Source organism: Plodia interpunctella, chromosome 15 (assembly GCF_027563975.2).
Source record: "Plodia interpunctella isolate USDA-ARS_2022_Savannah chromosome 15, ilPloInte3.2, whole genome shotgun sequence".
NCBI lineage: Eukaryota > Metazoa > Arthropoda > Insecta > Lepidoptera > Pyralidae > Plodia > Plodia interpunctella.
In genome coordinates, this window is record NC_071308.1 from 2876099 (window position 1) to 2891892 (window position 15794).

The following is a 15794-nucleotide window of genomic DNA, read 5'->3' on the forward strand; positions in this document are numbered from 1 at the left end:
GCAACCTATCACTATGTAATCTTAACTTCACCAATATGCCTACAATACGGCTAAACGGCTAAATTGAGTTTCGCAATTCTAGGCCCTGTTCCCTAGTATCTATCCCTTGCGTGATATCTGTACAGCATTAAGTACCTGTTGAAAATTGACACAGGACTATCTGTGTGAGTAAGAACACGGTCGCACTCCACATAGCGCCTGCACCTGGCTTTGCTCGCGGCGCTTCATAATCTGGAACAAAAAGATAAGGGGCTTGTTTTTACATGGATTCGGGAAGATTGTTGTTGTGGACGTTTTGCTTATCCAATGCTCCACAATATCGTCGAACAGTTTGCCAAACTTTGACGGACTCGGTATACATTGCTGGTTTTTCATTGTGGTAAATAAAATCACTCATACTAACTACGCAATTTTCACGCATCCGCATCGGCATGTGCTTCTGAGTTCGGCGAAAATGTGGAGCTGGCATTAGAGATAGTAGATAGTTTGCGACTTTTTGGAAAGAATCTGGGAAAATACTGGGCTTAAACCCATGTATGGGTCGGTCAGTAGATCCCACGTGTGGAATAAGACGAGGCAAAAGCCTAGATGATAGTCAAAAAAATACTGCCCGTTCAGAATATCACATCCGAATATTTGTTTTTACACGGACCAGCAAAAATTTGCTCAATTCTGTACGTAAATCTTTTAGTGTTGTTTATACTTATGCTGTTAAGAGATATATTTTGTTCCAGTCCTTTTGCAACACAGTTCTTCGGAGGATAAGCGACGTGATCACGCAAGGCAGGATATAAAATAAAACTACAACTGACATGACCCAAATGAGCTCAGAATTCGTATGAAAATATTCCAATAAAGGACCAACTAGGAGCTAGAGGAAGCCACAGCAACTTCTGTTATACTTGTGTGTGGTTTTCTTTGTTCATCTCACAAGTCAGCTTTGTGTGCGCCAAAACAAATACCGAATTTCAACTTGTGCCAAAATCTTGGTTAGCCGCAGAGTAAGTTTTTTAGGAGCCTCGGCTTCATATGATCGACATCGAATAGACATTTTGATATTTTGTTCTATTTATTTTTCTTCTATTGAATTAGAATGTTCTGTTGTTGGTCAAGCGTTTTTAAGCTTTTTAATTACGCAGAATTTATTTACCAAATTAAATATATTTTAACAAAAGTATATCTGGAAATATGAATTAGAATAAAGTTTATTACAAGCGAAATTTATAAACAATAAATTTACCTATAATAAATTTCACATCAGACCAAAATGCTTTTACTCTGAAAATATTACTCAATAGTAAGCGAACATTAATAGGTTCACTTACTATTGAGTAATACTTTCTTTTCTTGATTACTAATATTAGGTATAATCATAGTAATCAAGATTAGTTTACTCTTAATAGTATTTATTAAATTCTATTATCAAAATTAATATAATTGTTCATTTTGATAATAGATTTCATTTCATTTTCAAAATTCATATCGGAACAGCTCTCAGATGAAATTATTTCTGAAAATACACACGCACACAAACTATCAAATAACAGAGGGCAGTCTCTGCGAACATGTTTGCTCTGTTTCTTAACAGCCGCATTATATTCTAGGATTTAGGTTGGTATGCACAGTGGGGCTTAGCTATGCTGTTAAGTTTGTCTTTGGGATATTTAGTATAATACTCGTTGCTTTAAAATTCAAACAGTTTTATGACACAATATAGAATACTTTGCCGCCGTTCTATGCAACATATACTATGTTACTTAGGCTTTAGTAAACTACAACGGATAAATAGCTTCGTTTAAGCCACGAGACTAGAAATGGTATGTGTAATTTTGTGGTTTACAAAATTTATATCTGTACAAAATTTAAGTAAATAGACAAAAAATTCGTGGCTCGAGCAAAAACCATACCACGGCTAAACCGCTGGAACGAATTGGATGAAATTTGGTATGAATAAAGTTTAAAGACTTTCGCTCAAACATACTAGTACTAAACAGGCTACTTTTTTCTCAAAAATCGACCCTCAAATGGACTATAAGGGGGGTGAAAGTTTATAAAAAATGTATCGTGTCTGTTTGGCTTTGAATATATTCACGCGCGCGAATCCGCAGGCAAAATGTAGTTTCTAATATAATATAATTGCATTAAATAAAGTTTAAACCTAAATAAAAATAAAACTCCAATGAAACTTGAAAAGCGAAATAATTAGATTACATTCAAAACGAGCTACCGTCGGTTCCGAAGTGAAACTCCGTACGGCTAATAGCTTGGAAAGTTCATTAAAACAGTGAAGGAACCGATGTCATAACTGAATGAAGTTGTTTTTCGCGTCCGTAGATACTTATATATTAAGAATGGAGAGCTAACAATCTTTGTAATAAAAGAAATTTGAATTATAATTCAAATAAATGTTTTTGATACCAGCTTTTATTGTTATCAGTGAGATTTTGTTGCCTATTTGCTATCAAGCATTTTTACCCCTTAGTCGCCTTGAACGATATCGATGAGGGGATACAGAGTAGTCTTGTTCTAGGGTGGGAGCCACACACCTTTAAATTCGATCGATAATTTGTGTTGTATACCAATCTAAATAAATAAAACAACACAGAAAATACACTTAACATTTGGTATATATTTTATACTTAGATGTTTAATTTCAAAGGCAATGTTCGCTCAATGAACGAGACATATCAATTACCGTAACGTATTATGTATAAAATATATCTCTCGAATCGTTTGATCTTAAATGTTATCAGAAAATTTCGTCTAAAGATTGAGTTACGCTTATCGAGTTACTGTATTTTGGTTGCCGAAGCTGCTGTTTTCAAATCGTAAACAGAATGAGAAAAAAATCCGGTAATTTGATATAGGAGACGTGAACTGTGTTAATTTTTTGTCTATGACGCGCGAAAATTGTTTTTCACAATATTTCATTTCAAAAATTGTTGGATAGTCCGTGTCATCTTTTTTGATAGTTTTAATAATTAAATATAATATACAGAAATAAAAAAAAAAAAACAATTTTATGAGATATTAATTTTATTTTATTTACCTGCGTAAAAATATAGGTATACAAAAGATTTTATAATTAAACAATAAAAAAATGTAATACAATCTCAGACTTCACCAGTGTTCCTTACCGACAAGGTGCGTTATGCAAATTTACTCAAAAGTTCCGCCATCAAGCCTGCCCTTCACAGTTTATCTCGGCCCGCAAGACGAGACTTACGTTTCTAATTGTTGCTCATTTCAACTGAGCTTAGAACTCCTCCCCTCCCGTCCTAAACTTTTGGCACGAATTAGAAAAACAGGCGATTTTTACCAAATCGTATATTTTTACCAGCTGTATCCGGATTCTTGTTAAAATTACGATAAATGTAGCTAGTTTTACTTGAAAAATGAACCAGTGTATAAAATTTTTTTGAAGTACCTAAAATTCACACGAAATTTTTTTGTAGCATAGTGGACAAAATATAAGCCTATCACGTCAGTCTGTGGATTCCAGATTAATATATGATTCGTAGTCGTTCTTTAATTTTTGGGTACTACGTGAAATAAGTAACAAACATGAAGATTAAAGCTTCCTTCAAAAGGGCTAAAGGAACGATTGAAATGTATTTAGACTTTTGAAAAGGGTTTTCTCGTCCACATTTAATATAATTATTATATAGATTGGGACAAATCACAAAGATTGAGTTAGCCCCAGACGAGACGTGTGTAATTTTTTGTCTACTTCATTTATTTATTTATGTACAACACAACATTACTTTGTTATTTTTTTTTTGTGAATCCATAAAATTTCGGCTGCTGCAAAATAGAATTTTGACTAAAAATATGTTGGTACATATTTGTAGAAAAGACAGGCGTAAATTATAAAACTGGATCACTCTCACCACATCCTTTAGATGTCATACAACCTTAGCACTTGATGAGTGATTACGTCAGGCAGGCGGCCGGTTGTAAAATCACAGCTAAATAAATTGATTGCGCTCAAGATTCCGGGTTTCGCGGAATTCCCTTATAAATATAAATATATTAGGACAAATCACACAGATTTATTATTTTATTTAAATTTCAATACTATGTTTCCAATGAAATCTCGGTTAAGCACAATAAGTTGTTTCGAATTCTGGTTTACAAACTAAACGCCTGTGGAGAACTCCGCATTATCTTGTGTAATGTGTTCATAGCGACACATAAACTTGGCTAAACGTGTTTACTTAAGTTCTAAGTAATTAAATCTATTTTCAATTGCACTTTACTTTATTAAGCGATATTTTTTCTAGGACGTTATTTTGTAAAACGTTTAAGTTTAACTACTTAAGATAAATTGTAGTAAAATAAGTGCTTTTTTTTCAGACCGTAGGAATATTTTTTGCTTGGCAATTAAGGTTGAAATCAGAAGTCTTCAAATTTTTTTTTATATGGTATCTCCGGTTATGGGCATCACATACAAGAATACAACCGGGAACATGGCGGGATGAGAGAGAGAAGAAGCACAGTTCCCGCCTTAGGATAGGATCACATAAAATGACGACTAAATTTTATAACACATACCAACAATAGTATTCTCATGGGGGGTTGACAGGCCGGTTGTAAAATCACAACAGAATATTCAACATTTTAAGGTTTATCTAAATCGTTGACTCAGTTTTTCGTGGCGACTCAGTTCCGAATACATTAGAGAACACGTGAAAAAGAGGGATTAATCGCTATTATCTTATGTCTCAAGCCGACACCTTAATTAAATCAGAGTTGAATTCTCAGAAAGCCTAGCTCCGGGAATGTTACAGGCGTGCTGTGACACCAAACTACCGGTTTTGGGAAACGCAGCCCAAATATTAGTAACCATAATCCTAGCCTTGACAAAATCTACTATTAATAGCTTGGTTCACCTAATAATACTTGTGAGGAATTATTTATGTAGGCACTTGTCTTGCATAAACCGAGAATATCCACTCGAGTCCGGACCCGTGCTTCACCTAGGTTCTCCACATCGTCAGCATTTAAGAACTTGTCGGTGGAGTATTAATTTACTTCGTCACTGAAGGCAATAGAGACAAGACGAGGAAAGTTTTCTGGTCACCTTATACGACACGACACGAAATTCTTGGTTAAATGAAAATTGAACAAATTACGTAAGGAGCAAATTGTCTGTCTGTGCCGTTAATTCCCGCCCGGTCCTGACAGACGGGACTAATCCAAAAAGTAACGCTTAACATCAATTATTTATGTAATGTTGGACATTTATGTTTTATAAATAAGTACCTATAGAAAATCAATAAACGGAAGATTTCAATTCTCGTATGGAATGGAATAAACGTTTATATTTAGGGTTTTTACATCCTCAAATTCCATTCAACGACCATTTTGCATACCTTCATTTCGTAAAGAAACATCAACGAATAATGTAAGGTAATTCCTGTTGTACGTATTTCATGTAAATGGTTCGTTAAATAAGAATAAAATAAAAAATAATATTTAAAAGGTCAATCAGACAACCAGCTCAAATAGGTGATAATATGCGGTTTATGATCTTTCCCGTGTAAAAAAAAGGTTCACATTCCTTAAAAATACCCATACGATCTTCAGTAATGGTCAAATTATACATTTTACGCACAAATACAGAGACCTCTGATGGGGACAGATGGTAATGTATGTAGATGGATCGCTTGGATTTCCATAAACTGGCGATTATGGTAATCGTGAGACATATCATCGTGTACCTACCAGGTATCAATGAATAAGTAGGAGATTGGCATTTTTGGCTTCGCCCAATAGTTGTTAAGGGGAGGGTGCGTTTAGTACCTAATACTTATGTGCAAGAATTCTCATATTGTAGCAAAACAATGAGTGATCTTGTAAATAGATTCTTTTTCACCTGCACTTTGATAGTCGGTTTTGTCAATAAGAGATGTATATCATCGTATGTTGAATAGGTAAAGAATATTGATATTATTTAATTCTGACAATTAACTGTAAATACTCGTATTTAGGAGCTCGATAGCGTACGGCCTGCGATAGCAGTTACTTGCCCAATAATATTTTATCTCGAACAATAATGTTTTATCTCGAATTCCTCCGTGTTTCGAAAGGCACGCCGGCTGTACAACAATCTGCAATGGGTCCGTGTGCTGGGTCATGGCCCATACTCTTTATCCATATATAAGGAAAGGCCATTGGCCGGCAGTGGGAATGGTGATAATAAAATGGTTAGCTGGTAGAGAAGGCTTTCCACCAAAATTTTTGTTAGCTAGAAAATGTACAGGAAATTAAAAGGCTCTGTTATACATTATACAAAAAAAGATCTGACAATAATTTCGCCGTGGCCTGCGAAGGCGCGTTTCGACCAAACATTTTGGCAAGGGGACAAAATAACAATTTTGCGGAGCGGCTAAACCAATTTATTAAATTCTATTTTCTTGTTACTCCGTCACGCCTCACCAATCCTATTGCAATAACATTTTACACCAACGAAAATCGACACATATTTCGTAGAACAATTTTTTTCATAAATCCATAATAATGTTATAAAGAGAAACGATTTATATTTTTGTTACAAGCTATTTTTATTATAGTTTTATGTTATGTTACACATAGATAAAAGAATAATCTATGGTTTTACTTGAACGGAACGCCGCTAGTAAAACATATAGTGGATTAATAGTAAATATGAATTGCATCAATTGACAATAGTATTAATACTATTAGTTTTAAACACTGCTAATATAAACGGAAGCAGATATCTCCTAGGTAATTACATTTGCATATTATTTTGTGTATTATAATATTGCAAGTAGAATTTTGAAAGATTTTTTATCTAGATTAATCACTTTTTTCCTTATGGAAATGTGACATTAGTATCATTAATGGAGTTTTATAATATGTTATAATATTTTCTGGTTGGGGACGCTATCCTAAGCACAAGAGGGGTCTTTCCATTCTGGAACTATTTCACCCAGCACTTTATAAACTAGATGTCGCTTCTGTGTACAAAATTAAAAACGTGAGTATTTTTTGAAATAATCACAACGTTCAAATAATTACAATTACGAATGAAAAACCGCGGGGCGCGCTTGTAAAGAAAAATTCTCGTGAATTAAATACGTTAGTAGAATAAGTTACAATCGTTACTTCAAAGGCAACAACAGTCACGAAACTTGTGTATCTAATGGATTGGACAATTTGGAAGCTTTCAGAAAGTCTGCTGCCATTACAACATTATAGAAATTATACCGCAATTTGATTGAAAGGCTTACTTCACCACGAAATTCAAGGCATATTATGTCCTGTCTAAATAATTATGTTATTACATTTGTGTAAATAAAAAAAAAATAGTAACTTCCGACTCGGAATTTGCTGGCATCTTAATCTCTGTTCTAAAAGAGCTGACGGTTTCAAACGACTGAACGCACATTTCCCAACAATAGCTGAGGACACTTTCGATTTAATTCTTCAAATAAAAAAAAAAAACCGGTCAAGTGCGAGTTAGACTCGCGCACCGAAAATTTTGTATGCACTCATTTTGTACGAAACTAATTACAAATATAACTTTTTTCTATTACATCACAGTATAAATTACCAATTTTTTCCTAATAGTACGGTATGCCCCAACTTTTTGCCAAATTTCATGATTCTTGTTCTACTGGAAGTACTCTACAGGTTTTGATTCCCTTGTGAAATCGCAAAATATGCGTGATCCTATAAGGGTTCCGTTTTTACCTTTTGAGGCACAGAACCCTAAAAAATGATCAAAATCGGAACTTGTATGCAGATGACACATTACGAAATATATTTAAAGAAAACGGCTATTTAACATTAACTAATATCTATATACTTGAATTATGTGTATTTGTTCAAAATAATAAGTTATACTTTAGAAAAGAAATGGACCTCAGAGATAACCAAAAAAATTTATATAAAGATGATTTGTATCTTCCCATTGTAAATAATGTAGTGTATAAAAAAGTGCGTATATTTCTGGAATAAATGTATTTAACCATTTACCTGTAAATATCAAATATATCCAAAATAGTCACTTATTCAAACTTAAGCTTTATTAGACCATGTGTTTTACAATTTAGATGAATACTATGAGTGTAATACCCGTACCTTATGAGAGTAAATAGGTATGTATTCCATAAATAATTATATCGTGTGCAAAGACAAATTACTTATAAGTTGTTCAAACAGTTTAATTTGTAAGTACTGCACGTACCCATATATAGAACATAGTATGTGTTATAAGTGTAACATAACGCTAATATTGCATGCCTGTTGATACTATTGTATTGTACGTGCCACCTATACCTTGTACTACACAGCCACTGCAATATAGATGTTTGAGTTTGAGTTTATAGAGGTCCAATCAATGCTGTGCCGACTCCACATTAATGGGAAAAGGTCAAGAAGAAGAATAGGTATGGTAGATCTACTTTCCATCCTGTATAGTTTATGACATAGGTACATAGCTGCATGAAAAAAAATTAAAAGCACTTGAAATGATGTCGGAATTATAGATTTTAAGAATTCTCAGAAGAAGTGCTTTCTGCCCTGACGTTTCGAGAGGAGCATCCATTAGCGGCTGTCCAGCGAACTTCAGTTATTGCCGTCTAGCTCGCACGTTCATCTTGCACGGCTTACTATTGAAAAATTGTTGTGCATTTTATGATACTAGGTACTAGCGACCCAGCACGGCTTCGTATGCGGTCTATAAACCTTTGAGAATATTTTTTATATTTCAAATTTTTTATATTTATTTGTTATTTTTTTAAGGATGGTTCCTGTTAAAATATTATAAACAGAAGCAACTAGCTATAACTCCATTGGCCAGTAACTTAATACCTTGTAAAGGATCTAAGGACGGCGAGAACAAAAGTTGCCGCATAAATTTTCATTCATTTTGCACATTAATGCCACTCAGACAACGTTAACAAAGAAATGCCTTTTAATTGAATTATAAAAGTATCCCATTTTGTTTTTATTTATAGACTTTTTGAGGGTTTTAATTTGACAAACAGGCATAAGGCCAAAGGAATTTGCAGGATTTGTAAACAGACAAATATTACTTCAGTTTATTTAATAAGATCTGCTGATTAAAATTGACTTACGTGCTTTCCCGAATTACATTCTACTAATAACTGAAGCCCGAGTAAAAGATCATTAAAATTAATGTTTAAAATTTTTTTTTAGAGTAAGAGTTTCAAAAGAGTTTTTTTTAGAGAATCATCTTCATTTTGAAGCTAAATGGATACTTAAGATAAAGTACGCTTTAAGTTTTGACTGAAGACAGTCAAGACTTAAAGCGTACTTTATTTAGGTCTATCATGACATAAAAATACGTCTTCGCAAACGCATTTATAATATACCTAACTACCAAACAGATAAACTTCAAGTGTATCATCAAATTTCATAAAGTACCTAAGTATATAATTTTGTTAGGATGAGATATAGTTATGACTTTTTAAAAAGATACAACATGTCCCACTTCAGGGCAAAAGCCTCCATCTCTTTATTTATTATATTTGTTTATTCTCTCTTTATTTATTATATACATATATCTTTATTTATTTATATAGATTTCTATATAAGAAATGGAAGATGGGGATGGAAGAAAATGCCTCAGTCTTTAAGTCCGCTTTTTATATGTCTTTGTAATAAAGTTAAACAAATAAATGTTGGAGAAGACCAGACAGAGAGACGTAAGCAGAATTTTATTTTAAATCAAAAATTATTTATACTCGCACAGATATCCCATAAATGCTGGTGCTCGCAAGCCATATTTTAATTAAAACACTTGCCGACATATTGCTATAAGATTTAATCCATCCTAACTCAATTCTCGCTAATATAATCGAATTTGGAAGTTTGGATATGAACAGAATCTCATTATCCGCCGCTAACCGATGAAGTTGAATATTGTGCTCGACGGGCATGCTAAAGTGACAGACTGAAACTTGGGCCAAAGTCTATCTTAATCAATTAAAACTAGGACATGTAAGCTTTCATTTGATTAGACCAAACACTTTAGAACGATAATGTGCGCAGAAAACCGCAAAGTACGTCATTTTGTCTAAAAGTCAGTCAACTCACTCTTAGGGTGTCAAACTGTCAACTTTGACGTTGACATTTATCTGCGCGCCGCTGACGTTTAGACAAAATTGCGTACTTGGCCTTTGGTTATTGTTGATGTCAAACTAACTAACCAAAGCACAAATTATAAAATGGATTAGAATTTGGACACTTAAATCTTTTAAATTCCGTACATGAGAGAAGGATGGATTTTGTTCAAAACTCGGAATATTTTGTTTAATACCTGCTGTTTGTTTTACAAGGCCCTGCGTGGCAGACTTTATTTTAGAGAAACTTAAGTACCTAGGTATATCAGTAAATACATTACATAAAATTTATTAAAATAAAAAATAAGTACAGTGCGAAGAGATTACAAACTTACTTATTTTCGAGTTACGACAAAAATTAAATACATAATCTAAAACAACTAGGTAATTTAAAAGTCACCAGCTAACATTTTGTTGATACATAAATAAGTTGTCACTCAAACAACAAAACACATTAACACATACACACTACTGGATGATCGCCTTAATCTCCCTCCAGATACAAACGATGGTAAGAGAAACTGTCGACAAACCACTTTCTATCAACCCACAACATCCCGAGACGTCCTAATTGATTACTTTCACGGAACGAAATACATTTCTTGCGAACAAAAAGTCTATGGATCCGACGCCATTTTACGTTCCAAACATATCAGTTTCATTCAGTTCGCTTCCCCCAATCTATTAACTGGATCCATTCCAATAGAATTAATGTAACTTACCAAGCCATAATGGATAGAATTTAAGGATAAAGCCTCACGCTTCTACAGTTCAATTAACTTTAGTGGTATAAAATTAAATTTAACACAATAAATCTGAAACTTTGTGTCCACTCTTTATCAGTTTTTATAATAAAGTACGATAAATAAAAAAAAATGATTCAAGAATACTAAGATAAATATATCATATAACATTTCACGAAGAATTAGGTACAAAAAGCAAGAGCAAAATAATTAGTGATGGCAACAACAGTACTCCCAAGGGGAGTTAACATTATATATGCGGCCGGTAGTAGTACACTTAAATATTTAAAAATTATAATGTTTATTTTTGAGAGCGAACTTAGAGCTATCAGTCGTAACAACCGAGAAAAATCCAGGTATAGACTATGTACAGGTATGCCTAAATTTCCACGCTTCGAGTTTCAATAAATTATAAACTTTTACATTAAAATAATATTACTTAATACATTAATCAAAGTTACTCCCAAGTTTGTTAACGATACAAATAATGTGACACAATAAACGACTGAGTGTAACTTTGTTCGGTTGAACGCGGAGCCCACTGTTTATTCAAGGGAGATCAAAATGATACAATTGAAAAGTTTCGACGACTGCGCAAAGTTACCGTTTTTGTTATTCGCTGTTTGAAAGTCAAATTATATACTTAATGTTCAATATGCTGTCTGTTTTTGTTATGCACCCGATTTTTATGGTGATAACTCGATAGTTTGTTTGTTTTATGTTGTTTAAGAAATTCCTAAATAAGCAAAAGATAATATACTAACTTTTTTTATAGAACAAGGAACAGAAACCTTGCGAAGAATATGATGAACTTCTCTATCGGTTTTCTATCCCTGTTATTCCGTACATATTGTGATTTTTACATTTGGAATTTACAGAATCCTCTTTCACTAGAGGGGCTGTCTGATGTATGATGCGGATATGCCTTTGATAATAATGTCGCGGAATATAATAATTTCCTGTATGCTTTTGAATCAAGAAAGAATAAGAACAAAGCATATATTTGTGTCGTGAAATCCTGAATTCACGTGCTTTTGAGAACAAAACAGCTATAACTTTCGAATATATTATTATAATTATATTTAATAATATATAATCTATCATTAAAATTAGATAGGTAAAAATTTTTTTGCAAGGGCTTATAGAGCAAGGTTTAAAATTCATGAAAATAAAAACAATAATTTAAGATTAATATTTAAATTAATATTAAAATACGATTATTTATATTATTGTTATTTAATATTTAAATTTTATTAGTATTTATTATTTTAGTTTTAATTTTAACTTATAAAATATATTGACTTTTATCAACTTGGCATAATAAACATTTAAGGTTTAAATTCATGAAAATTAAAAAAGTTTTTATTCAAACTTTTTGAGTAAATCTGATTAATAATTTCCGTAGGAATTTATTTCATAAATGTTGCCAACATTGAAACAGTCGAACTGTGAATGGAATAAATTTGAGTGGAATAAAAAAAATAACCTTTTAATAAATTGTACGTTTCAATAAGATGAATCAAAATTTAAAAATATAATGATAATTTTATATAGATATAGATTTTTTATTATCGTATTATCAAAGCTACTATTATTATTTGGGAAATCGTTTTTCTTTATCAAAAATCTCTGTTTAGTAATTTACAGGCTACAAACCTTTTATATATAAACCATTTTGTTAATTCTGTAAAGAATAAAGTTGACTTCTTTGTTGAATTTTTGAGCACAATTCCACAATGGGAATCAGTTTCGTCAGATGACTTACAAGAGGAGCCTGATTTTCCTTGACTGAAAATTATACTGATATATGTATTGTCTTACTGTTTTATTCCATTTAGTATATCAACAAGTGATCTTTGTATTTGATTTTATCTTTGTACTTTCCGATGGTATTACTATTGAATTAGATCAAGTAAACTCCTGTTAATTTGATCTAATTCAGATGTATATTTTTTATTTTATTTTATTTTAAAAAAGCAAAGGTTTATCGTTTCATTAATATCAAAAGATGACACAAATTCCTTGAAATTAATAATCCGCGCTATTACCTACAGAATTTAGATGTTTACATGCATTCTTTTAGTCGGAATATTTCGACGATGTTTTATTATTTGCTCGCAGAGATAAAATAGGTCTACGAAAAGTCGGACCAAAATTATTTTCGTGTTGTTTCCTTGACCTCGTATCATGTTACGAATATGGTTACAGAAATTTCATATTTTTTGAAGCTCAAAGGCGGCAAGGCGAGTGATGAGCAACTTAAGCTTTATATCAAACGAGCAATGTATACCGCACAATTATCGTAAGTCGCATGTTGTCGCATGTTTTTCATAGTATTGACTGAAGAAATATTTTTATGGGTAGTCTTGTAGTCATTAATCTAGTTATAACATTGGCCAAATGCCTAAGTTCTTTGACCTATCATGTGTATTGACAAAACTGTACCCTGCTACATCCACTTAAGATTCACTAAGGTTATTTAGTTATAAAAACGTAAAAAAAAATTATAATGAAAAGATTTTTATTGGTTAGTAATTTCAATTTTCTAACATTATCATAAGATATCAATCATGCTTTGTTACATTTTTTTGTTTCCTAAATAATTTCGAAGAATAGAGTCATAAACATGTTTAAAGATCCATCAAATATACCTAAGGAGTTATATTAATGTGAGCATAAAAATAAATCAGTAGGTAGGTATTTGATGGATCTTTAAATATTTTTTTGTGTCTCTATAGTGTAAAAATACCTAACCTACCTGAATTTAAAGTAGAAGGCAGTGAAATCTAACTATTTTTTTTTTAATAAGTACTATGATTAAATAGGATGTGTGATTATTCTTACTTATGTCTAAAGTATATATTACATTGAATTGAACGAAAAAAAGTTGAAATGAAAACTTATATCACTTTTAAAAATTCATTTGACCATAGGTATCTAAAATTGCAGCCCAAAATACATCAAACACGGTTATATTTTCGAAAATGAAACAAAACATTGTCGCCTTCCAAAAATGTTTCAATATATTTTTGTAACTTTTAAAAATGCCATGTGATTTTTTTGGCTGAAAATATCTAACTCGCACGACAATGACAAAAAAATATTGCGAGTTTTTTTCCTAGTTTCTAGGCATGCGTTTGTTTTTAGAACCATCATCTGCAGTCCTCCGTAACCCAATGCTATAGTATCGCTGGGGTAAAACTCGCGTCGAAATCCGTTGCATGCATACATTTAGCAGACAGACAGATAGTGGGGAGCGACTATTTGGACTACGTAGCGATACAACTGTTGAATAATATAATTTTCTTTGAGTTTTTAAAAGGAAGAGTAGATATTCGATTTAAGAAAAGTCAATTTTGTATTGTATAAGATGTCAGGAGAGTTCGACAATGATTTTATATGGGTTGGTTTTGTGTTTAATGTATTTAATTTTATAATGGTCAAGTATTTATATAAAAAATAAAATATATAAAAAATATACAATAATGTAAAGACACAACACAAGAAAGTAAATTTTGAACAATAATAAAACAATAACTGCTATTTAGAAGCATAAAGAGGAGAGGTGTGAAGACGACCTACAAAGGTCGTCTTTGGTACAAACCAAGACATACCCCTAAATATGACTATATATTTGTACCCTGATAATAAAGGATAGCGATGGGAGGTATTTCTGGAAATAAGACCTCTATTAATGAGGGTTTGATATAATATTAACGCAAATATCCAGAAAGGTCGTGTGCGTTAAACGAGCGAATAAAATCTAAGCAATTTGCTCACAACAATGCGAAAGTTATGCATAATAATTTAATAAGCAGCTTTTGCTTATGGTTTCATCCACGTGAATTTCCAATAATAATATTAATATATTTTTTTATGGAACAGCTGATTTCTTTCTCGCGATTTCGGAGTTGCTCCCATACGAAAAATTGTTTAGTATGGGACTGAGTATGTAGACAAAAAGATGCCAGTGATTAAAAAGTCACTCTGTATACAGATACATATTAATTTAAGGGGATTTTCTTATTATTAGGGTCAGCCTTTGACATTCATAAGACGTAGCCTGGTTAAAGCTCGATGAATGAAAAATATTTTAATCATAAACGGGGTGTACAATACTACTAAGATGAATTTGAAAAATATTGATGTAATTTAATGGGATTGTGCGTAGTTACGATAATACTATTAATCCGTCGATCGCTGAGAATCGACACAATAGATAACTAACTGTTTGATCGGCGTATTCACATGGGTTCGTAAGGTACACGTTAATAATAAGTAATGTTATCTCATATAATTTACATAAATAACTAACACAAGTTATGAAAATATAAATACGTTACAAGAACGTAGCTGGATAAGAAATTAATTTCAGTAATTAAATGTTGGAGTCAACATTTTATTTCGCCCATAAATCAGGCGTGTAATTAAAATGGCAACACTGAACAAATTTGAGAGAGCACTAAATGTTGCCATTTCACAATCTTAGCGCACGCGAGTAACTCGTTTCTCTCAGTTTTAAATTACCTCATTGGAAACAAAGTAAATCAAATAACTATATTTTTTAATAGCATTTGAGAAATTTACACTTAATTTTGTTAAGGTTAGCTAAAATTGCTTTCTTTGTCTACGACTTACATTGATATTATTATAAAACTAATTATTTTTCATTACTTAATTGAAGAAAATGGGTATTATGAATTATCATGTATATTGTATTAATTTTTTACTATAAACTTTGTGTCTTGGTACCTACATCAAAACTGTATGCCATGTTTATTGATACATAAAAATGTTTTTTATTAAAGTTGGATAAAGTGAAGTTTGAATAATTCTAATTAAACTTATAAAACAAAATTAAAGTTGGATAAAGTGAAGTTTGAATAATTCTAATTAAACTTATAAAACAAAATGCCTTCGAAAACTGATCAAGATT

At 31.9% G+C, this 15794-nt stretch overlaps 1 protein-coding gene across 1 annotated transcript in view; it reads right to left on the reverse strand.

Moving 5' to 3' along the window:
- The window catches only part of LOC128676071 (hemicentin-1-like), an 87835-nt gene that overhangs the window by 13837 nt on the left and 58204 nt on the right, over positions 1-15794 (reverse strand). The window contains exon 2 of the mRNA XM_053756010.1: positions 136-231. Within this exon, the coding sequence (XP_053611985.1) occupies positions 136-193 (58 nt within the window). The 5' untranslated portion in view covers positions 194-231. The remainder of the gene's footprint in view (positions 1-135; positions 232-15794) is intronic.